Below are 25,525 nucleotides of genomic sequence, written 5' to 3' on the forward strand. Positions count from 1 at the left end.
GCACATCCTTGGGAGTGCAGCCACTGCTTGGGGATGGCTCAGGTGGATGAAGGAAGGGCTGATTCACTCAAGAGCACACTGAGCCTCTCTGCCTGCCTTGAACCTCCTCTGCTTCACTTCTGGGCTTGGAGGCCTCATCCTCATCCCAAGTCCTCAGAGTTTCATATGGTCCCCAGGAGACTTGCGGTGAAGTCCATCAGGGGCCTGATTGAAAGGAGTAACAGTAATGCTGTTAAAGCTAATGTAAGAACAAAACCAGATTTTAAATGTCTTTTGTCTTTTGTCAGTAGTTTTGGTGATGTATGGAGGTGTAAAAAGCAGAAACAGAAGTGATTTGATTACATTTGCTGCCAAAATGGAGTCAAGTGTTTTAGCAAAGCTTTCAAAGGAAATCCCATTAAAAAAAAGCCTCAACAACATAAGGTGGTTTTAGATGAGAACTTAAAGAAAACAGAATGTAAATACCTCCTACATCTCCATTGTGTGTGAAAATCCTCTGTATGCTGAAAGACTTTACCTAAATAAAAGCTTACAACTTGCAGAGTCAAATGCCTGCTGCATTTTACATAATTACTGGAGCAATCTGCCTCTTATGCTGTCTTTATCATCAGTCTTAAACACTGAATATATATAGTGAACAGTACTGTTCAAATGTGAGCTTTTGTATCTGTACATAATAAAGGAATTCTGATTGTAAATTTGTGGGAGCAGCTTTCTTTTAGCTGAAGATGTGGCTAAATGTCGATTCAGCAGTCACTGAAAGGGCAAAATACCTGTATTTCTGCCCTTGCTCTGAAGGATGGGATGGGGTGGTTGCAACTGTTGGGATGAGGTGGCTTCACTATTGACTGGGTTACTTTAAGGGAAGTAATTTCAAGTCATAAGAAACAGATTTACATCTGAGCTGATCTGTCATAACGTGAAGTATCAAAATATGCTACTGAGATATAACAATTAGGCAGGCGATGATGCTGTGCTTGCTCTCAGTGACTCTTTTATCAGCCTAATGGCAAACCAGATTACATTGCCCAAATAAGCTTCTATTTGCCTTGGTGAAAAGGAACCAAAACCTTACTTAACTATTGCTTTACTGACACTGTTACAGTACTTAGGTTTCTAGAGGATGCGGTTCAAATTCTCATAGCTGGAGATTTCCTCTGTACCGGAGGCACTCTGTTCTGCAGAACAGTTTCAAACGCTATCTCATCATGATGACACTGCATTAAGGTCAGTTGACACGGCAGTCAGATGTGTGATGGCACTAGGTATTGCTTGAGTTTGGGTATCATTAGGTACTGGAAAAGATACCAAAGGTCCAAGTAGGGAGGGATGCAGAGAGATGTATAAGGCCAAGTTGGACGGGGCTTTGACCAACCTGGTCTAGAGGGGGTTGGAACTATATGAGCTCTACGACTCCTTCCAACCCAAACCATTCTATGATATCAGCTCTGCTTCTATGCCCAAACTGTTGTTGCTGCTGAACAAGTACTGTTGAGGACGGATGTGTCCACTTACACCGTGGATGCATCATTCTACTTAGTGTTGGTCATAAACTGAGCTTTTCAGCAAGTCCTTATTACTGTAGTAACTGGCACTGTTATAGTCTTTAGTATGTTTTTTTTCTTCCCAGCATCTCTGCAGGGTAGGAAGGATAACTGAGACACTGAATGGCCAAGCAGATTGCATGTGGTAATGTAGAAAGTCTGTGTTAAAGTAGGGCAGTGAAACTTCATTGCAGGACAGCAGCCTCATTGCCTGCATCTGCTTTTCCCCCACTGGAAAAATAAAACAACTAATAATTAAAAGCCTCATACCATGATCCAGCAAACAAACCAACAAAAGAAGGAACATCCTCATCCCTGTCCACATGAGTTAAAAACCCTGACCACAGCCTGCTGTGGGCAGTGGAGGCATCTCAGTGTTGGGAAGATCTTGGGCACATGTGGGGGAACATTCTTGCAGGAGAAAGCTCACAAAACTGATGTGCTGGGAGCTCGAGTATTTGTGTAGTGTATCTAGTGCGGGTTTGTGTGCCATTGCAATAATGGCTGTAGTATTGAGCCCAGAGTTGGCTTTGCATGTAAAGACTGGTGTGTGGTGAGTGGGAGATGCAGAAGAGCTCAGTGGGGGAAACCTGAAATGAAATTTCAAACAGGGAAAGGCAGTCCAGTGTGGTAAATCCAGAGCTGCAGCAGCTCCTAAACAAGTGAATGGTAAGGAATACCTTGTCTGTGAGCCAAGTCAATAAGGTAATTTTGTGTGTCCTGTTGCAGTGTGTTGTATTGCTTCTGAGCCTTTGCTCTGTCATGCCTAAATCACTTCTCTCTTGTTGGTTGATCTTAGAAGGTGCAGGATTCTTGTGCAGGTTTCAGAGGGGAGGAGGAACAAACTGAGAGGCAGAAGAAGGGCCTGAGACTGTCTGCTGGTAGCTGATTGCCAGCAGTTTGCACAGGGTAGAAATACTCCTGTTTACTCCAAATGCTTTGAGTCACTGAGAGCTTTCTCTCCATGCTTAAGCTAAGGTGGAGGAGGAGGAGGCTCAGTTTTTAACTTGTTCTTAATCCCGTAGATCTCAGGGGTTTGCGTCTTGTGTTTTGTTTCTGTTCTTTTCCTCTCTACTTTATTCCTGCTAGTTAAAAGCATAGACCAAAATGAAGTCCAATTAGCTTGCAAATATCTTTGTTTTAAACTTTTAGTGTGAAATCCATTACATATGTTTATGCTTCATTCTCCTCTGTGTTTTCCCTCAAGAAACAAGTCTTCATAGAAAAATCTGTATTTCATGAACTGCAATCTTTGTGCTGGTAGACCAGCAGGGTAAACAAGTTTCATAACAAGTGACCACTTGGCAATGCCAGTTGTGGATTTGAAAATACTCTTAATTATGAAACAAAAAAAAAACCTAAAATAGAATAAAACAGCATAGCCAAGAGGGCTTTTTGCAGTCCATCCTCTTTGGTGTACTTAATTACTCTAGGCAGTGTATAAAAAGGAAATGATGCCAGTACTAGATGACATCAGTCGCAGGAAAAAGTGATTGAATCTGTATTGAAATTAAGATGTTATGTGTGGGATCTTATACTTCTATAGGTTTTTAGGCCATCTGCTGTTTAAAGGGCCATATAAAAATATTCCTATACTCCCAAACTTAATAGCCAAGGGTTTAAAAGGAAAAACGAAGGCTCCTGTCTACTGCTGTGCCTGTGTATTTCATAGTGTTTCCTGTGCTGCAAGAGTGGATACTATAACTGTGCAAATCACACAAGCACGTGTCAAATACGGGTTCTGATTTTCAGCACCAGAATTCGGGATTTCTGAAGCAGAAAAGAAGCACTTTTCAGATGGCCACAGGAGATCCCTTGGCTTCCCTGTCCACAAGCCAGTAGATGGCAACATCTCTTGGTTGGAAATCCAAGATACTCCATGCAATTCACCATGTCTGTTGGCTGGCTTTCCTGTCCTGCTTGAATCTCTTTATAAGACTTCTTTCAACCCAGCTCCACCATGGTAACACAGAGGATGCAATTAGCACTGGAGTCCTTAGTCATCTACTAGGCAAACCCAAACATGTGCTTCCAGCAGGGTTTTAAATAGCTGCCCAGGCTGGGGGCCCATTGTTTGATAGCTCAAATGTGAATGCTGAAAATAGGAGGTTTGGGCAGGATTTCCACTTTTAGAGGAGTAGGAAATGAACTCATCTTTTATTAAAGCTCTGTGTTAGGGGTGTTTTGTCTTTGTGTGTGCCTTGTGTAATGAGAAAAGCTCTGAAAAGTTTTGTTGCTGCCCTTTTAACCACACCCCACATCAAAGCTGTAGGTACCAATTAGATGGACAGGTCTAAGGCCATACATTAACTTGTCTGCTAATGACTTATAACTTCACCTTTTCTCCTGCTCATTGCTTTACATTGTTATCGTGTAGAGGAGGCAGTGTTATCATACTGATGCATCTCATTTCTTTGAGCATAAGTACAGCGACGAGAACTCCATATCTCCATTTCTTGTTCTTGTGTCCTCCCCAAAGCAAGCTTCAGTGGCCCAGTAAGGAATTCTTTACTTGAAGAGTTGTGGTCTCATTTCAAATAGTTCTTAAAGTGTGGTTTTATGTGAGGATGAGGGTTTTGCTTTATCACAACAAAAGCAGCCACTGAGCCCATCTCTGCACTGACTGAAATGTTGGTTTAATTTCTGTATTGTTCCAGCAATATGCTGGCACTTCCCAAAACGGCTCCGAGCAGTGAATTGTTTCCAAGCTAAATTTAGAGGAAATAAGGAGCAGAAAGAGAAATGGGGTAAAATGCAATGGAGGAAGAATTAAGGGGTGGGTTATTTGACTCTCAATCACAGTTAAGCCAGCATATAAATGACCTAATCTTGTACTGTGGAATAAAAATGTACAAAGAGCAGCATAGCCACACACATGACGATCACTATTTCATCATTTCCTTCTTCTTGCTCTTCTCGCCAAAGGGCCTGATTTCTGGTGAAGACTGAAGGCACTCAGGAGGGGTGCTGGGCAGCATCATGAACCTGATCATGTTGTAAAGCACAGGGATTTCTCTCCCTTCTGTGGGTGCACTCATCTGTGTGATTTATTCACACACACACACGTTTCCAGCCTACCAAATGCAAACCTTTATCAATAGGCTCATTGCTCTTCCTGACACACCCAGGTGTGTTTTTTCCTTTTTAATGAGTCAGATATTTTTCTGCTCCACTTCTGGGGAAGGTGTATGAGGGAGTCACAGCAGTCAATAGTCGATTGTGCTGTTTGTTGGTGTTTCACCCGTGTTAGGAGAAAGCCCTGCTATCTACCAGCCAGAGCAAAAAGGAGATGATCAAGAGCAATAGTGTCTGTTCTGGCACTGCCTGAAGCTCTTTGTGATCTTGGGCAAGTTATTTAACATTGTAAAAACAGATTTGAGCTAGTTTTACAGATGGTAACCACTTATCTCCTGAGAGTGCCAGAAAGCTTAGCTCACTGTTGCTAAAGCTCTGGGAAAAAAGGGCTGTTGAAGTTCAGATATTAGTTTAGGAGAAGGAAGCAGTGGACTTTGATGTGGAGAGAAGCATTGCCCCTCCAACAGTTCCTTCGCAAGGTTCACGTACGGGGGACATGTTTGCTTACATCGTTCCTGCCGTAGTTTCAAAGCAGGGGGGCAGAGACCTCTTGAGCAGTCTTTTGGTATTGGCTGTGCTTGTTACTTACTGGCTCCTCGTCTGTTTGAACTGTTTGCCAAAAGTCACAACCTGTCCCAGATTGTGACCCCCCCAAGCCTGACATCTTCACAGCTGTAAGGAGGAAGAACATCAAAGCGTTGAGAGCAGTTGCCCTTTCGAGGAACATTCCCCAGGGTTTAGCACGATGCTTGTTTGATCCTACTAGATGAAGATGGATTGCCAGCTCTGTCACCTCCTTTTCAAGGCTGTTCTCAGTATCTGGGGGAGTTTCACGAGAGCCATCCTTGGCTTCAGATCAGGATGTGGGCTTTTTATCACCTCCCCTTGTGTTGCATTGAACAATTGTGTAGCTTTGCTTAATTTGGGGGCTGGTGTTTACCATCCACTCCATCCAAGGGAACTTCGTGTACATCCACGATGTACTGGTTTAAGGAGACCATGTGTCTTGACTGAGGTTTCTCTAGTTGTTGTCGTGATGGAGGAGCTTTTGCTCTTCAACAGAAGAGTTGTTTGGCTTCATGACAAAGAAGTGACTGTCCCAAAGTATATTTCTGTAGCTGCTCACAGGCCTTGTTTGCCTTCTGCTTCAATCCTGGAAGTCCTCTGGGCTTTCTGTCAGAGTAGTCGTATTCTAGGTTAGTCTGCAGATGGGATTCTTATGGGAATAGACAGAACACAGTTTAAAAACAGAAACGAAAGGCTTAGCTTTTCTCATGCTATTCAGGAGCCTTTTATTGTATTTATTACCTCTGCATTCTAACAACCTTTCACTGCTTTGCATGAGGGAGAACCAAGTTTGCAGCACTTGGGTCAGTCCTGCAGTGTGCCATGACCTTCACAGCCTGCATCTAACTCGCTGCTTTTGTGGGGGCTATAGACATAATGAGTTTTACCCGCTGCTTATTCTGATGTTCCTAGGGAGATGAGCAAAGCAAGAAGTATAGGGAGAGGGGTATAGAGTTCTGAACTGCATTAAAGGCAAGTTCCCCTAGAGTTGTACCACCTACCTTCAGCATTTGAGGCTTCTACTCTGAGGGCAAGTGGACTCTCTGAATTGGGTTTCATCTGGGCTGCTGAGTTCCCTGCCTGTCCTATTGACTGGAGATGTATTGGAATGCATGTGCAATATTTGAGAACAGTAGAATGAAGTCATAGAATCACAGAATGGTTAGGGTCATCTTGCCCTCATTCTTCTTTATAACATCAATAACAGTAAATCTGTTCCTTCGGCTTTCACATCATCCTCTTGCTAATAGATGCCTAGTGCTGGAAGGAAACAAGTTTTCTCACCTTTCAGCTTCAGAGCCTTCTGGTTGTAGTGAGCTGTTCCAGCAATATCCATCTGTGTTTTCCTCCCCTTCTACACTTGCCTTTGATACCTTTCCAGCTGCATTTGCTCTCCTTAAGAAGCCCCACAGCCTCGTCTCTGACAATTTTGGTGCTACCCAGTGTCCTAATAGCAGTTTCGACCTTTCAATTAACTTCAGGATCGCCTCTTTCAACAGACAAAACCTGTATAGACGCCAAGAGCCTCCGAACAGCTTTGGAAATTTGGCTGAAAGACCATGAAGATTAGGGACATATTTTTCCTTTTGTCAGGGAAATCAACAGCAAAGGGCCCCGACACAAGAAGGAAACTTTCCCACTGACCACAAATAGGAGCTCGAAGTGAATTTTAAAGCCTTTAAAAACACAAAATGACGATTTATTTAATTAAGCAGGGTTCCATGAATGTAGTAGTATGCTGAGGTCATGGGCAAAAAGAAGCTTTTCCAGTAATTAGTGCGGGGTCCATGCTGTTCTGGCAGAAACACCCATGACGTCAGTCCGAGACTGGAACAAGAAACTGCTGCACGGTGAACTTGAAACACAAACCTTATTATTGAAGGGCCATGTCTGACAATTACAGGGGCTGGTTGTGGTGGACACAGAATATTCTTCCTTTGAACGCTGCAAAAAGATGTTGTGGGTTTACTTTATTTCTCTTACTAGTTTCCGAGTCAAGGAAATCAGTGCTATGCCAGAGCATCCTTACTCCCCTTTCCTCTGCCCTACACAAGCAAACAGAGTTATCAGATCTCCAACCTTCTTGTTTTGTAAATATGGAAAGTGGCCATTTCCATGGTTTCATTTAGCAGAAGCAGCTTAGTTTTTGTTTTGTCATGTGAACCCAAGCAAAGGGCAGATGCAGCGGTGAAGGTGGGAGCTGAGGGCAAGCACAAGGCGTGCCTGGGCAGGTTGTGTTTTGTAGCCATTTACGTCTTTGTTTTAGGTTAATTTGTGATGTTTTGAGTAGAAGCCAAGTGTTGTGACGGCATTTGGAGCGCGTAGTTTTGTAGCACTTGGATTCTAGTTTCTGGTGAGTTACTGGAGTCCTGTGGAGCTGGAAAAGTAAAGTTTGACCATATTCTGTAATCCGGCTTTTGGTATGTGAGTGATGTCTTGAATTACTTACTACTCTTGAGTTGACTTGTCACTGATCAAAGATTGCCTGGTCAGGTAATTATATTTCTTGGTTTATATTGTGACAGAGAAGAGTTACACATCTGTTCTTTTAAAAGTCTATAAGAAATACTTATTTCTGATGCATATAAATTCCCAAGATAGCGTTTAATTTAGAGCTGTGACCCTCAGTAACTTGCTCTTACCTGATTTGATGTAGACTGTGTGTGTCAGAGGAGTAGCTCAGTTGTGTTTCTTCAGTGCATGCATCTGTTCTTTCTTACCATTTCCTTTGGCTTTCCCTTGCAGGCCATGACTGCTGTGAGACAGTGAAGGTGGCCCTTTGTGCCTCTCGAGAAGGTCACCCCGTTCTGGTTGTGGCAGAGGAGAGTTTCCAGTTTGTCCAGGATGAAGCCTACGATGCTGCCCAGTTTCTGGCCACCTGTGCTGGCAACCAGCAGGCACTAAACTTCACACGATTCTTGGACCGGTCGAGACCCCCTGCTGCAGATGTGGACTTCTTGGATGAGAAAGTGGCTTTGGCCTTTCGGCACCTGAAACTGCCGGCAGAATGGAACGTGCTGGGAGCGGACCAGTCCCTGACCGGTGAGGACCTTTAGGGCACATGTGGGACTAATGGGCTTGGAGATGGGTAAAAAGCCTCATAGAAGGGGTTTCCTGCTTTGGGCACCCTCCACATGCCTTTCAAAAGGTGTGTTGGTCTCTGTGCTTGGAGGTGGGAAGTGATGTGCAGCAGCATGCCGCTGCTAGATCAGCATCCTATGCTTTGCACTTCAGCCACCTTAAAATACATAAGGCATGATGTTTTCTCTGTGTCTTCTCTTACAAGAAGCTATGGTAAATGATTGGTACAGTACTTTAACATATCCCCAGAAGGGTTTTTTTTGGGGGTGTGTGTGTGTATGCAGTGGTATGTGTAACAGCATCATGCTTCTGAGATTTCCTGAAACAAACCTGTGTGTAGGAAGTCTGATGCTCTGGAAATACTATCCTTGTACCACAGATTTATTGCTTTTGGTAAGTGTTGGTTTTATAGTACAGGTGCAAAGCGACTGTAATGTGTAAAATAAATCTGATTTTCCTTGGAGAAGTTGGGGCTCTGCCCCTGAGGATTGGGGTTGCATCCCTGGTTGCACACCAGCTGGGCAAACACAGGCATTGCCCAAAATGAGCCTGCATGATTTTGAAGGTAAAAGAAGGTGAAGGTGGGAAAACCTGACCCTTAACCACAGCAGTGAGAGCTACTGAACGCTGATAAATGAACCCCAAGGCTGGCCCTAAGTCTCTGGTGACTGCTGAAGCAGAAGTATGGAGGTGTTTGGGATGCTGTGGCATGTCTGTGTCCTTGGAGTTCTGCAGTTTTTTGTCCCAGGGGAGTTTTAAGGGAGCATATTGAAGGGCTGGGAAGCTATTTCCAGTGGGTACAAATCCATGCTGTGAATTTTCAGGGTACTTTGCCAAATAGTTTCACTTAGGGAGTGAGGCATCTTTTATCTTTTCTAGGATGCAATGGCATAAACACTTCAGTAGGATGGGATGGTGGCTTCCTCGGTGCAGGAGGTTCAGTTCTGCTCCTTGCAACAGGGTTTTCTGCAGGAGTCTTTCCTGCTTTGTTTTTCACCAACTTGCTGACTGCTTTTGTAAATGTGAATACACAGACAGACAATCCCGGCAGTGTTAGCAGATGTTAAAGGATTTGATCATATTTAATGGTTTCTGGATAGAAATTCAGTTGCTGTCGTATGTTTACAAGGAGATAAACACTTGGTATTTTTTACACTGATGCTTTGTTTGTATTTAAACAAGCTGTGATTACACAGACGTTTCTGCTTTAAGTGATAAAAATCCAGTCAAAGTGATCTTAAGTCACTGAAAACTTTGACTGAAGCCTGAATTGTTGCTGATTTTGCAGGAAGGCTGAGATCCAGTTTCTGGGTTTGATTTTGATTATTTGGAAAGTCAGCACATAGAGAAAACAGGATATAAGATTTACATTGATTTGCGCAGTGTGCATTTATGTACTCGTGATCATGTGGGGCTCTGCTAATGTCATGTAGAGCATCCATTGCACCCACAGTGACATTGGGGAGCTCTGTAATGAAGAGCCCTATAATGCTGAGTGTTTTAGCATCTTGTGGTGAGGTTTTTGTAGATGGAAGTATAAATGAATAAATAAATATAATGGCATTAAATGCAGCTATCATCCAAGAACAGCGCTATAAACTGTTTCCTTGCAGTGAGTCCTTCCATAAATGACTGGAAAAGGACAGTTTATTCACGTCTTGGTCTTTGCTGATCAGCTTTTTTGCTAAAGGCAGATTTATCTGGTAACTTTTTGCGGTGAGATAATCATATAGGGAGTTTGGGGGGGACTTTTGTCATTGTGAAAGGAAAGATTTGCAAGTGTAGGCATCCTTTTGGTCCTGAAAATCTGTTTTGCTGTAGCAAGATGGAAGAGATCTCCCTCGTTTATGATTGAGCACTAGATTAGAAAAACCACAGTGGTAAAACACAGTACCCCTGTACTGGTGCTTCTGGGTTAATTTGTATGTGGGAGAGGGAAAAGCACAGCAAGGATCGAAACTGTGGGAGCAGTTGGGACAATTAAACACATTCTGTCCAGTGCTTCTCCAAGTGGGGCTGCGTCACTACCTATGAACAGCTATTCCAATTCATATTTCACATTTTGCTAAATGTCAGCACCAGATACTTCAAATAACCTTCTCAAAGGAGAAAATACTATAGAAATGAGAACAAAAGGAAATGTCAGATCCCTTCTTGAAAGATTCTGAGCTCTGCCTCTAAGCTGGCATGTCTCTATGGGCTCTTGTGGGTTGGGAACAAAACGCTGCTGTTTAGCAAAACCTCTGAATGCAGGAGCGAGCCGGGAGCCTCAGCCAGCTCGAGTGCTGCAGCTTGATGGGGAACTGCTGTTCTGAGATGGCTCTTGCTGTCAGGCACGTTTACAAGTTGTTGTTTTGAAGGACTGAAGTAGGAGTTTGGCTTTTATGAAAGCAGTTAGGAAGTAATGGCCTTTCTGCAGGCAGAAGCTGGGTAGAAGATCCACCATCAAGCACAACTTTGTGCTGGTTTTGGGAGGGGATGGCTCTATACAGAGGCTTCTCCTTGCTTTTACCTGCACCCCAGTCTTTGAGCAGGGTACAGGGAGTTCAGTGCATCACACACCCCAGAGGCCAGAGAAGCTGCTGAAATTAACACCCAGCTCCATCTGCTGATGCTGTTTAGTCTTTTGTGTTGGTAGGTGTGTGCAGTGCAGTGTGTGGTTAAGGTCCGTCCCGCTGAGGAGGAGGCACATAACACCCTATGTGCTCCTGGGTACCACGGACCGGTGGTCACATCATTAAAATGATCTTCAGTGGTTTGTGTTCATCCACGATTGTTCCTCATGTTGCAGCAGCATCTCCCCCTATTCTCTTTTCTAACACATTAGTAAGTTTGATTTTTTAGTATGGAAAATGCAGGATTACTGGGGACAAAGCTATGTGAGAATCACCTACTTGCTTATGTTTTGGTTACCAAACCAAGGTCTTCGTTCTTTAAGAGTTTGTCATTGCTCAAGATTAAAGGTATGGTATGGTCATGTAGCATGTCCTTTCAGCTGCCGGTTAGAAATATCTCCACAATTACTGTAAGCTGCTGGAGGACATCTGCAAACATTCCAGTGCCCTTCTTTTTTGCTTGTGTTTAACCTACTTAGGTTAGCTGTTGCTATCCGACAAGAAAAGTTTGTTTAGCATCAGTAATCTTAATCTCTTAAACACTAGGCTGTCTTTACATTTCTTCCTCTGTTATCTCTTTAGACATCATGTTCATTAAAACAAATTGAAAATAAATGAGCCTTTTCTCCTGTTTTCATCAGGGCATTTTCAAAACCCCACTACACCCATTTGCAGTAGTCTCATTTGCTTTCTCCCTTCACTGTTCTAGAACAGGAAAGGCTTTTATTGCTTAAAAGGAAACTGACCCCAAATTAACTGCACTGAGCAGTATTGGTTAATCTCATCCTTCCAGTAATATTATTGTAGGTATTTGGTTAACATTGCTCAAACCCAAGTATTTACTGTTTTATATTACTCGGTTACAGCATAAAAGACTAAATATGTTTGTGATCAAAAGTCCTTAGTTCTTCTCCCCAAATCCATTAAAAAAAAATGGACTTATTTGGACCTCAAAAGATTTGAATGACCCCTTTGTGCCAAATTTAACACCAGACTGTGTTTTTGTAGGAGTGGGGCTTTGATGACAAGCTTTTTGTTCAGCAGCCAGTGGCGTGGAGCATGGTACCCAGCCTGGTCTCGCCATTGACAGTAACACTCAGGTGATGGAGAACAGTGGCTGCACATCATGAATCCTGATGGAAAAAGCAAGCTCAGAAAAGAGAATCCTGTCTCTTAAAACATGTATCCGTGGTCTCACAGGTTTCCCTGCTTGCGTTTCTGTGAAAAGGTGATGCTCTTGCACAAATTCCTTGTTTCTTTGCCCTTCTGATTTGATCCCGATTTAACTTTAATAAGGTGTGTATGTAACAATTCCATTGTGGAATATTTTCCCCTTACATATATATATATATATATATATATATATATATATATATAAAAAAGCTATTCTCCCAAACTTCTCATGACAGCTCAGGTAGTGTGTCTGAAAGCCCCTTGAGCAAGTATGTCGTCACCTCCTCCCTGCAAACTGCACTCCTCATCACTTCTGTTCTGGGGCAGTTTTATCCTTGGGGCTGTTCTCTTCCCCCAGCCATGCACTGTCCTTCTGCAGTAGGAGATTGCAGGTTCTTGCTCTTAATTATCTGGCCATCTGTATGAACTCAAGTGGCATCCACCGTTTCAGAATATCCATAATTAAGGATTACTGTTGTTACCATGGTATTCCAGACACAGCATTACTTTCAGGTGCCATGTCATTATGTCCATCTTAACTATTACAAGCGCACTCTAACGTTCTTGAGAACGTAGTTCTTACTGCTGTCGAAAGTAGGGTAATTTGCTGTTCTCAGTGGCATTTAAAGGCAGCTGTTTAAATGGAACAGATTGTTACGCATTCATATCTAGAAATCAAAATGCAATGTGTATTCTGAGGATCTATGCAATGTAAATACAGGACTGTGATTTTTTTCTATTTTAAATGTCTGGAGAGAAAATAAGCTATGTAGAAAAGCAGAGCACAGTATTTGGAGGTGTGAGTAATGAGTGTGGCTTGTTTGTGTGGCAGTGAGGGGGGGGGAAAGGCAGAGAAAGAATTAGGGAGGATCCAGGGCTCAGGTATGAAAAGCTTAGAGAGCCTGAGTTAACTAAATCCTTGAGTTAACGAAATCCTTGCATTAACTATCAGTAGTAAACAGGTCACTTTCAGAATATGTTTTAAGTAATATTCTGACAAAGCCTTTGAGGAAACAGTGTTTTTGGTTTTGTCATTAAAAGTAAGTGGTAAAACCCAGAGCTATGGTTCCAGTGTTGGTTGTGTAAGCTTTCTGAGGCGGTCCTTGCAGGAGCTGGTTAATGTTGGCAGAGAGTGGTGGTGATCAACTGCATGGAGCCATTCCCCTGGGAGCCTGAGGAGCGGTCCCTTTGATAGTCAGCCTCAATTACCAACATAACCAGGAGACCATCTCATTAGATAAGACACTTAACAGCTCCTTAACTTCAGGAACACAGTTACTGATGTCTTGAATATGTAGAGCTTCCCAGAAGTGCTGTGGAACAAACATCCATGTGCAGTAAATACTGCTTGAGAAATCCAACTCCCTGAGTTTACCAGATAGGAGGTGTTTAGAGAGGGAAATGCTTTGCCCTGGCTTGAAATAGCCTGAATGGATTTGGGTTACGCGTTTAATAACTTCACCTGCAAATCCAGTAGGATTTCAGTGTAAAGCACGAGTGTCACCGTGATTAGAAATCATTTGGGGTTTTAAACAGGAAGAGAGAATGTCTGAAATAGAGACAAAGTAGAAACAGAGAAAGTAACCCAAAAAGTGCCTTATTTGGAAGAAAAAAGCCTGAAAAGCTTTAAAAAGCATTCACTTTAAAAACTTTAAAAAGCTAACACTTTTTTTCCATGGGAGGATGTTAAAGATAAGCAGCTGATGATATAAAAGCTTTAATTTGTTCATTTGCTGCACTATTTCTAGTTTCTGGTTGAACCCTTTCAATGTAATGGTTACAGGTATTCTTTTGGTTGGGTTTCATATCCTTTCCAAGTTGCCTTCTCTGCCCTTTGATAAAGGACTGTGTGGTATAAATGGGCATGAGCTTTTCTGTGTCAACAGTGCCAAGTGGTCTTTTCAGCTGTAGTCCTTGATAAGCTGTAAGAAATCTTTTCTGTACCTAAATTTAATGTCCTCTATGGAAAATGGGAAGAAGAAAATCTTGTTCAGGCAGTGTACTCGGATGTACCGCTCAGTCTGTGGCTGAGGAATCATCGGCATGAGGAAGCTTCTGTTCTCTTTGATATTAGTGGGAGTAGGGACAGGAAAATCCTTTGGGGTCCTCTGGAAAATTTCTTGTTTACTAGATTAAATAAGGGAATTATCCACACATCTTTTTATCAACTAAACTCATTACTCCAAACACATCATCTTTGCCTTGACCTTTCTTCAGTCCTGTTGTCTGCCGGAGCCTTCCTCTAGGACATCAGTGTTAAGTGATAGCTTGCTTCTGGGTTTTGTTCCCCTTGTTTCTCAAGCATCGAGCTGAGCAGTGAGAACATTTCAAGCAGAAAACAAGATCTTGAGACCAGATTTGATGGTAGATCTCAAAATTACTGAGTATATGTGATTTTGGGTGAGCACCAAGTGAAGATCAGCATCACGGGGAGACTAGCAGGAGACGCTAACCAGTCCATGGCTGCCTGTTCCTTGAGATGTCTCAGAGCATGGAGGATAAACTGTTAGGTGTGGGTTACTCCATATAGTGACTTTTAAAAGGAACAGTATCTTTCTTCTGTTATTTAATCAGGATTAAAATGAGAGTTTGAAGAACAAGTACTTAAAGAACAGTTTGTGCTTTCTTGGATGTGTCATACCCAAACTTTTTTTTTCCCCCTCTTCAGTGCTTATTTGTTTTGTGCTGATAGTACCTTAAACCTTAATCCTTTACCATTAGCACAGTACATTTGACAGGCTTCTATGGAAATTTTGTCCCTAGTTACGCAGGTAAACTGTCTGTTTGTATGTCACAGCTAAAAAAAAATGTAAAAATAATATATTTGAAGTCCTAGGTTTTGCCAGCTGGATCAGAGTGCCCTGCCATTATGGGACAATAATCATATGTTTCGACTCTTGCCTATTACTAGGAAACGAGGAAGGAACAAAACAACCTTGGCCTTTCCAATAGTGTGTGCCTTGTATTTCCACAGTTTCCTAATTACAAGAAGCTTTTTATTGACATTCCATGGACAGCCATTTTAAGATGAGGAGCTCGTGCTTCATAATGCGGTAGGAAAAGGAACTCTGTCTGTTGTGTGTTAAAGTTCTGGTTACTCTTCCATGCCTGGAACATGCGTTTTGCACCATGACAAGACCCTGCAGTTACTCATTGAACCTCCAACATTTTGTGCTATAAGCTTCATCCTGTCAAAGTCAGCAACACTCTGTACCTGATGCAGACCAACTCTCATCTTGTTCTGAGCAACACCATCCCCTAACAGGTGTATTTTTGATTATATATTAGTAGTTAATCCAGCCCACAGATGGCACACGCCTTTCATTTGTAGCCATGTGAGTTTTGCACACTCCAGAACCTTCTAAGGCCATTGCCTGGGGCCCCTGCAGTTGTTGTATGTACAGTACTTTGTCTCTTCGCTGCCATCATCTGTGCCCATCTGTTAGGATGGCCTCATGCCAGTACGTATGTTAGGCAGAGCCTTCCAAATGGGCCTGGATAATGAGCTTGTACGTGTAATACGTTCTGGATGGCAACATGCCATGTCCTCTTGTACAGGTCTTCTGCGCACGTCGTTGTTGCTCAAAGGCATTGGGGCAGGGCCACTTTCAGTTCAGTTACGTTTGCATACACCTGCATCTAAATGCTGGAACTACTGTGTCCAGTAATTAAAACAATCTTTTAGGTTGTTTTAAAAGAATGGGAAAAAGGTGGGTTTCAGAAGTTGCAATCATCCAAGCATATTACATGGGTATTTGGGACAACTGGGAGAGAGCATTTCATCTGTGGAATATGAGACAGAGAGGGGTACCCATTTGGGTCAGGGACGGGATGAGTATTTGCCTGCATCTTCCAGAACATGCAATTGGTATCTGTGTTTATTGGTGAACCGTGAGTTGGTGAGTAGAAGATGCTTCTATCTAACTGTAAGGCTCTCAGCTGAACTAGGAAGCAGCATTTTGGTCCAGGAACCCATGCTTATGCTTTGCAGGTCAGTTTTTTTCTGCAGGGCTCTCTGTTTTAAATAGGAAGATGATTTTCCCTTTGAACAGAGCAGCTAGAACAGGAGATCCTGTGCTAGGACAGATGTGGTCAGAGCAATGCAACACATCCTTTATTCGCAGGGCAGTCCTGTTCTCTAACAGGAGTGCTTTTGTGCTTCCTGCATTTCAGTAGAAAGAGTTGTTCTGCTTTAATTATCCTAATTGACTCTGGCAGTGTACAGGTAATGTGCACTGAGTGTACACTGACTGTACCAGTGTAGAGGTAAAGTACATTGAGTGAAACCTTGGGTATCTGCTTTCACTCTTTGACTACCTGTACCACACTTCCTTGTTTTGCAGCTTCATTGGTAGCCTTTCCCTTATGTCTGTCTACATGGTGTGTTATTTTTCATTTTTCTTTAAGTTCAAGGCTGACAACCTCTGATTAACTACCTTGTTGTGTTGTTTATTTCTAAATCATTACACTCGATAGCATTTAATACCCAAATCCTTGTCCTTACTCTCCCACAGCTGCTTCTGAGTGAGCTCAGCTATTCCCTTTCTCTCTGATCAGCTGGAACCTCATTCAGACATGCTCATGTATTCAGGACAGCGTGGTTTTGCTTTACGGTAATCAAGAGGACGTTAGCAGGGAAAGATTGGTTTGTAGCCCAGAGACCCAATTTTGGAGTCATTCGGAAGAGAGATGGTGCCAGAAAGCTTTTGGTTCTCTAGTACAGGTTAGTTCTTCAGGAATTGGATCCAGAAACACTGGGAAAAATTGTGTGTCAGGTAGGGAAGAACTGCCCGTTTTGCCTTTGTTTTGCACTGAAGGTCTTAATGATGTCCCTTAAGAAAGCAAGTAAGCAAGAAAAACAACAGTGCTTTGAAGGAGTGATTCCTCTTGGGCATATGCTACTTGAGGAGGAAAGAAATAAATCCTAAAGCCATCATGTACTTGCGTTTTTAAATGTGCTGTATAGGTTTGGCTGGCAACCAAATTAATAACCCACTAAATCATTGCTATGATACTAAAGGTATTATACCAAGTGTGCTCACTGGCATGGTTTACTGAGACCCAGTTGGTGCTTTTGTGGTGGTGTTGTTGCTGCCAGTCAATATTGAAATCCTTTGTTAATTAACAGAACAAATCTCTGTTTCTCAGAGGTTGTTTTTAACCCACATGCTTTTGCCCTCCATACAGAAGTAACAGGCTTTGATCTGAAAATACTGTATTTCAGCAGTGCATCTGGAGCTCATTTCTGGTCGAAGCTTTTCAGAGCGTTGTTCAAGGGCTGCAGCTTTTAGAGTAGGGGGATCTTTTGCTGAGATGAAAGCTTTAGGCTCAAGAGTGCCTTCTACCAAATTAGAAGGTCATGGTTATTAAACATAAAAAGCAGCAGTGGAGGTTGCTAGTTTATAAATGCTGCTACTCAGAATGACAGAGCTACTGTGTAAAGCTGAGGAAAGCTGGTCTGAGGCGTGATTAAACCAGGAAAGCAAAACCCTCTCGTTTAGTTTGTCTTCATGAGAAGTTAAACTGTTCTTTCCCCTGACTGCTTTAGGTTTGTGCTTCAAATGTAACTGATCTTTTTCATGCCTTGGGACAAATCAGCATCCCATTAATGAACAAAACTTCTCTGTTTCTAAAAGCTGGCCCTGGGTGTGTGAGGAGAAGGCTTGGGCATCTAGAAAATCCCATCCGACCATGCCAGGTTCTGTTTGGAAGCGCTGCAACTTGGCCTTTGCCATGGCTGTTTATGAAACAGTGTTGTTTTCACATTGACTTCTGCGGTCCTGAGCACCTCCCGTCCCACTGTAACACGTCCCTCACTTTAAACTACTGGTCTCTCCTGGATATTGGCAGGCAGTGTGTTTTTCCAGGTGCTGCAGGTTCCTTGGCTTTTGGGCTGTCAGCTCCATGCCAGCCGTTGTGTGTGGTGTTTCTGGGAGGTGGGATATGGCATTCACCTAACCCACAGCCTACAAATTCCCATTTATTTAATTTTCCCCTTCTTGTTTCTTCCCAGAGAACATCCCTCGGGAAACACTGATGCATTTTGCGGTGAGGCTGGGTCTGCTGCGGCTGACGTGGTTTCTGCTCCAGCAGCCGGGGGGAAGAGGAGCTCTCAGCATCCACAACAACGAAGGGGCAACGCCTGTGAGCTTGGCCTTGGAGAGGGGCTACCAGAAGCTGCACCAGCTGTTGACAGAGTAAGGATGATTTGACGGTTCCTCTGCTAGTGTTCCATTCTGTATCATGCTTGTCTTTGCACGTTGTCACTGAAGAGTGCCCAAGAGCTACACTCTACCCCTGAAGGCAATTTTGGCGTAATTTTGCTTTTACCTTTCTTGCTAGCAGCAACGGGGGCAGGTCGTTGGGGTTTAGGAGAAATGCAGTCGTATTGTTTTGTTCTCCGTTTCTGTTGCACAGTGGTCTGCTTCCAGCTGTCTCTTAAAGCCCAAAATGAGTCACTGTAATAGCAACTAATTAAGACCTTTTAAAAACATAAGTGAAAAGGCTTTTCTGTGAACTAGCACAGCTGTCCAAAAGAGGGGAGCCAATGGGCTTCGTGGTGGTGGTTGACTGTTGTGTTCTTACTTTATAGATTGGGAGTTTTTTGGTTAAATGAAATAATGGTAATTGGTAATGATACTGAAATAAGGCAGCGTCTTGTTAGGGGGTTTTACCAGCATAAGTAAAAAGTTAAGGTAAGAATTAATGCAAGTATTTAACAGCAGAAACAGTTCCCTTCTTAGTGGTCTTGAGAAGCAGCCAGATGTTTCACACTCATAGCAAGTAACTAGTGGTGTGAGCATTTACTGCGGTGTTTTAAAAGGAATCCCTCAGTAGATGACAAGTTCTTTTTGAATAGCAAATGTCTGGAGATCTAGCTTTAAAAGCTGAGGCTAGTAAAGACAAAGAGCTTAAGTAAGTCCCAAGGGTGTTATTTGTACAGGAGGAAAGACTGGGTCTGCATGTGCGTTATTCTGATGCCTGGTTCTCTTAAGCTTTGTAATTAACTTTGTTTTTCTGAATCAGCTTTTCAGATAAGTGGGGTTTATGTTGAGTGACCCCGTGTCATGTTTAGGAGTCTGCTGTGTTGTCCATGTTATCATGCAACATTTCTCCATTGCGGGTTGCAAATTATTCTGCTTTCTATAGTTGTTGGGCAGCGTTAGAGGGCAGAATGTGTGATCTGTGTTTCTGGAGTGAGTGCATTTAGGTTTCATCTTTAAATTCAACCAAACACATGCAACGTGATGGTGAAGGAGAAGGTGTGGGGTGGCACAAGAGCTATACTCAAACCTGTTTTTCTTCTACCTTTGGCTGGAATTAATACAGAGGTGATAACAGTCTTACTGTTTTCTCCACTGATTTAACAGTCATGCTGTGAAAGCACACAACTCTTCCTCCTTGTAACGCTGGAATGTGCAAATTCATCTTATATCTGGAGCAAATTTCTCCAAGGTGAAACTAACCACAGTAACAGGCTTTTCTTACTGTCAAGAAGCTTAAGTTGGCAAAGCTTGATTATAGCAAACACTGCAGTCTGAATATGTGTGGAGCTGGTCATTTAAAAAGAAATAGGAAGCAAAAAATACTATTACAACAGCTATTCATGTATTTGGTGGAGTGTTTCACAACTGGTTCCAGTACTGTAATGGCAGTTCTCACTTAGTGGAGAAGATGGCTTGGGTTACGTGGCATTGCTGTGTGCCGTTCCCTTTAACGGATGCTGCTGGTGTAATCCAGGGGATTTCTCTGGTGACCTTTACAGTTCATCTTTGAAAGTAAGATACTAGCAACTTCAGTAATGCTACAGTCAAGGTCCCAGCTCCTGTTCTTCTTAGTGTATCCTGTATATACAGTATATACAGTGTATAAACACATTCCATGCCTCTAAAAATCCTGCTACCTCCATGCAGCGCAGCAAACAGAAATCTGTGGATGCTGGGGGTCATGGACCCCTTTCTCAGTGGGACAGTGGTGGGAGTACCATGTGACATGGGGATGGCCACAGCCCTTCACCATAGGAAGGTGACAACTGCAAAATAGGCACATCCAGGTTCCCCAGCGGAGATTTACATTATCATTTTCAGCAGTAAGATGGGATCGAAGCTTGAAAATCCCTATTGAGAGGAGAAATATTGATTTTCAAAATACAGAAAAATTCCATAAAGGGAGTATATGTCATTTATGTGCTGTGAAAACGCAATGGACACTGTACAACCTCTTTTCTGTGCTGTGCTTATGTGCACTCGGTCTAATCCATGCACGCGAGTTTGGTGCGCAGCTCGCACCACTCAGCAGAACGCAGAGCAGCAGCAATGCATGTTAGCCAGAGCGCGTACAAAGGAGTCATTATTTCCACAAGTAATTAAACTGCCCTATGCCAAATAAGTGAATGCACCGTGTTTTGTGCTGCATTATCCTGAGGGGGGGTGGTGGTGTTGTTCACTTGCTTACTAATTTGCAAGCGGCTGTTGCAGTTCTGCTGGAGTTTGGTTGCAAAGCAGCTCGCTTCAGCCACAGTGTAAATATTTTTCTCCAGACCCAATTGCACTGGTGACATTGGGAGTTTCTGTTTATCAGATGAGCTTTCCCTTTTCAGCTGTTGCAGCTCTTCATGTCAAAAAATGAAAGACTCTTCCTATTTAACTTTTGCAACCCTAAAGGATTGATTTCTGTAGTCTCAAGCTTGTGTGCTGGCTTCTGCATCCTCCAGCAGGAAAGGCACATCTGATGATGCTTTCGAGACCAAACTCGGGAGCTGTAATAGAGCACACGTGAATCAGTGGAGAGCAGGATGCTGGTAGCAGTGTTTATCGGTTGTGTGTCATTCCTGAGGGTGCTTGTTTTATCTTTGAGGTTAAAACGTGCACCGTATGAAGACAGGCTGAGAAAGTTGGGGCTGTTCAGCCTGGAGAAGAGAAGCTGTGTGCTCATAGCAGCCTTCCAGTATCTGAAGGGTGCCTACAAGGATGCTGGAGAGGTGCTCTTCATCACAGACTGTAGTGATAAGGCAAGGGGTGATGGGTTTAAGCAAGGGAAGTTCAGGTTGGATATAAGGAAGCTCTTTACTGTGAGGAACGGGCACCGGGAACAGGTTGCCCAAAGAAGCAGTAACTGCTCCATCCCTGCCAGTGCTCAAAGCCAGGCTGGACAGAGCCCTGGGCAACATGGTGTAGTGTGAGGTGTCCCTGCCCATAGCAGGGGGGTTGGAACTGAATGATCTCAAGGTCCTTTGCAACCCTAACTATTCTATGATTCTATGCACGGTGAACATTGTCCTGCAGTGGAAATGGAATAGGGCAGTGCATAACGGCAGGAGGGTGCTTTTTTTGAAGTGGGTGGAACTTATATGTGCATATAGATGAGGATTTTCTCTAGGTATATTCTTGTTTGTTTGCTAGCATCTTGGTTAACAGTTGCTTTTTGTGTTTTGTTTTTTATTTTTATCTTTTAATACAAATTTAACTACAAATTAAGCTACAACTTCAATAAACTGTCTTCTATGAAAAAGCTGTGGAAACCAGGCAGCTTGCATATCCTCTCTCAATGTTAACAGTTTGAGCCTGCTAGGAGTGAATTCCAAAGCAAAGGGGCCTTCCTTGCAGCCTGTTGCTTGCCTGTGTTTGAGTTGGGCAATCTGGCTGCAGGGCGTTGGCAGAGCTGGGCTGCTCTGCTCCTTGGAGAAGGGCTGGCTCTGAAGAGGCAGCGTGATTTATTACCCAGGCGGGTAGTGCGCTCCGTGTGAGTAACTTGGCCCCTGCAATAGGACAGCTGCAGTTTGCAGTCGATGTTTGTAAATGCTCTTTGGTGTAGTAACATAACCCGCCTGCCAGCTCCATGTTCTCCAGTGCTCTGGAAGTCAGGCAAGGAAAATGGCTCCAAGAAATCGCGAGCGTGCAGCGTTTCAGAGAAGTTGGAAGCAGTGCTTTGTAAAACACAACACATGCTGGGTTTATTTCTGATTTCATTTCTGCAGAGCGGAGTTGTGTCTCGTAACCCAAAAGCACCGCTTTTCTTACCAACTGCTTGCGTTCCTTCACAGCTGAGAGTGATTTATGTCCTCTGCAAAAGGGGAGAAAACAGTAAAGCCCATAAAAACACACATTGTATTTTTCTAATCCCTACAAAGAGACATTTCAGAGTTGTAACACTGATTTCTTTTACTGTAACGCTAGTTCTGCTTTTGCTGGTCTCTCTGCTTGCTTATTGCTGTAAAGCACTTTCTGCACAGCTTCGGGATTGCGCTTCCTTCGGACCTCCTGGTAACAACCAGGTGGCTCAGTGTAACTGTCAGTCAGTGCAAGTGTGTATTTCCAAAATTGAAGTGCTATAATTAACACACGAGGAATAACTCACTGGGAGCAGTAGGGGTTTGTGGGTGTTTTGCAGTCCATGATTGTCACTTGCTATTGTTCTGATTTTACGTAAGTAATTGGTGAAGTCTGTACCTCTCACGTGAGGATGCTTCTTCAATAACTTTGCTTTTATAAGTGAATACACTTTCCTTCTTTTCTGAACCAGAGCTGCAAGATGACTTGCCTGGTACCTCATTTATTTGCACCCAAATTTAGCAAGTCCTTTAGGCATGTATTTAATTTCAGAAGTGTCCAGTTCCTGTTCAGTGGAGAGATCTTAGTGTGATCGGGATGATAGTTAAAGATGGGACATTTTTCATTTAATTTTGGTGTTAGGTTGTTCCATTAAATTCAGCCTTTGCACAGGCAAAGAGCCATCTGCAGTGCAGAGGCTTTTCCAAAAGCACTGCTTTTCTGGGGCTGAAACCATTGCTGACTGCTGTGACTTCAGTGCTGGGTCATATGTAAACAGGCTGCTTGTACCACTGAGGATGTATAGGCTGAACCCTCCTTTCCTGTATGCATCCTTGCCATTACTGTGAGGTGGAAACTAAGCATGTGAGACTCTGAGTCCCTCCTTACTTCAGTTCTCCCAGTATTGGGAGCACAAGCAGGACACAGCAGGGACATGCAGGTGGCCAGGAGGTTGCCACCACACTGGCAGGTGATGCTGTGAATATTTTTCATTCTATTTCTTGCTGAGCAGAATCTGGAGCTGAAGAGTTTATTGAAGTGATGCTGATGTTTCTCCTTCCGTCCTTCTACCCCAAACCAATCCACAAGGTGTCCTGATTGCTATTCAGGCTCCTGGGGAGTAGGTTTAGTATGTGGCTTGCTACCGTCTTGAGAACAGAACATAGGAGATGAGAACAGTTGACTTCGTAAGTGCTGGCACAAAGTTAACACTTAAAGGGGGATTCAAAGACCTTAGAATGGCAGTGAAGAGGACTTGATGGGACATCTGCATGTTAAGAAGATGCTTGTTAGCTACAAAAGCATGGGAGGAGCAGTGTTCTGACAGGGTCTGGTTTTGTAGCAGTGTATTGCTGAACTTTAAGATTATCATTTGAAACACCTTTGTTTCATTGATCATCATGATTAGAAAGATGCTGAGGTGCTGTGGGTTTCTTCTGGCCACAACAGAGGAGCAGACTGGGAGCTGGGGGGACCTGGGGGAACCAGGTGTGAACATGATGGAGCAGGAAGAGTTTGTGTTTCTGTTTTCCACCTACTCATCCACTGCATGCTCCAGCTTTTACTGACTTCCTAATATTTTCCCACATCCTGATAAAGGCTTGTGTTTTCGTTGGCTCCTTCCTCTCCTTTGTTTTGTATGCATCCACCTGTGAATACAGAAGAGAGAAGTAGCTTTGCCTGTATGGTGGAAATAGCTTTTTACCATCTCTGATATCCAGCCTGGAAACTGGAAGTTCTGGGAGATGAGTTTCATGTGAACAGGCCTGTGAGGAGCAGCAGAAAAAAGAGATTTAGAAGAGGTTTGAGAAGAAGATTTAGTAAGATATGAGAAGAAAATGATTCCCCTCCTTAGCAATCCTGATCCAGAGGTGATCCCAGAAACGGCAGGAGCCGTAAGCCCTGAACAGCCTTGTGTGGGTGGTAGGTGGTGATGATAGACCAGCTCCATATCAGGACATATATAGAAAATGCAGGCAAGTGATTTTCCAGGGTTCTGTTACAGGGTCTGTTGTCACACTCGCTTGCAGCATATGGAGATGTTCTGCAGAGACAAGTCTTCCTTCCAGATCACTTGTCCTGATCTGAGGTGCTGTTTTTAGCTGTAAAGAAAAGAATCACTTGATGAAGTAGTCTCCACTGCTGCGTTTGTATTTAAAATGCAACAGATGGCATCTGCTCTTGAGTTTCATAGATTCACCTTAAATTCCTTTTGTTTGCTGATGAGACTCCAAGTTGACATTGAGTTCTGTGTTGGACCTGCAGCTCCACATCCTGACCAGGCTATAGGAAATGCTGGGTGTGCTCTCTTAGAATAGGTGCACCTTCAAACAGGTATTGAAGTATCAAGCCAGCTTTCTGTCTTGTGTGGTTTCCTACTGTATAGCGTGTTATTGGTCAATGGGCTGAGAAGTTAGCTTTAAGGATTTTGAATCCAATTGTTTAATATTTGATCTGGTATTGAAGGGCAGGTTATGCTGTCCTGAAATCAGTTCAGTGTCTGTACCCACTGCAGTTCATGTTGGTGCAAAGCACCATAAGGGGTTAGTCATCATTTCTGCATCAGGTGAACTTTAACTCTTTAGTTCAACATCAAAAGTATTCAAATTAGCAGGTGATCTGTACAATTTGCTTATGTAGAAACTCTTTTTTCTACTTTCCTGGGGCATTTGGAACACTTCAAACACCTGCAGTATGAATGCTGTGTTTGTTAAGTATCTTTAACATCTACAAACAGAATCACAGAATCCCCAGGGTTGGAAGGGACCTCAAAAGATCATCTAGTCCAACCCCCCTGCAAGAGCGGGGTAACCTAGAGTACATTGCACAGGAACTTGTCCAGGCAGGCCTTGAATATCTCCAACATAGGAGACTCCACAACCCCCCTGGGCAACCTGTTCCAGGCTCTGTCACTCTCACAGTAAAGAAATTTTTCCTGATGTTCACATGGAACCTCCTATGCTCCAGTTTACACCCATTGCCCCTTGTCCTATCACTGGACATCTCTGAAAAAAACCTAGCTCCGTCGTCTAGCACATTCTAGTTGCATGTTTTGTGAGTTTCCTATACTATGTGTATTGGTGGTTACAGAAACAAGGAGGAGAAAGAAAGTGATTGTGTGCACTAGTGCTCTGTGTGTCACTAAAGATTGTGTGTGTGAAGTTGATCAGGCTGTACAAAGCCTCTGTTAACCTCTGTACTTGTGCAAATAGCATTGAAGTTCTGTTCTGTCAAATTTCTAAGATGTATTGGGTTTAGATCATAGAATCACAGAAAGCTTTGTGTTGGAAGTGATCTTAAAGCTCATCCAGTTCCAACCGCCTGCCATGGGCAGTGACATCTTCCACTAGAGCAGGCTGGTTCAAGCCCCATCCAACCTGGCCTTAAACACTGCCAGGGATGGGGCAGCCACAGCTTCTCT

The 25,525-nt window shown here is 43.2% G+C and overlaps 1 protein-coding gene across 16 annotated transcripts in view; it reads left to right on the plus strand.

Moving 5' to 3' along the window:
* Nucleotides 1-25,525, plus strand: part of AKAP13 (A-kinase anchoring protein 13) — a 208,590-nt gene that overhangs the window by 80,623 nt on the left and 102,442 nt on the right. For all 16 annotated transcript variants that reach the window (XM_057420147.1, XM_057420493.1, XM_057420062.1 and 13 more), the window contains 2 exons: nt 7,932-8,228; nt 18,069-18,252. In XM_057420147.1, the coding sequence (XP_057276130.1) occupies nt 7,932-8,228; nt 18,069-18,252 (481 nt within the window). The remainder of the gene's footprint in view (nt 1-7,931; nt 8,229-18,068; nt 18,253-25,525) is intronic.

Source organism: Pezoporus wallicus, unplaced genomic scaffold (genome assembly GCF_028554395.1).
Source record: "Pezoporus wallicus isolate ANWC-B61680 ecotype Strahan unplaced genomic scaffold, APGP_CSIRO_Pwel_v1 contig_3952, whole genome shotgun sequence".
NCBI classification, from domain to species: Eukaryota; Metazoa; Chordata; class Aves; order Psittaciformes; family Psittacidae; genus Pezoporus; species Pezoporus wallicus.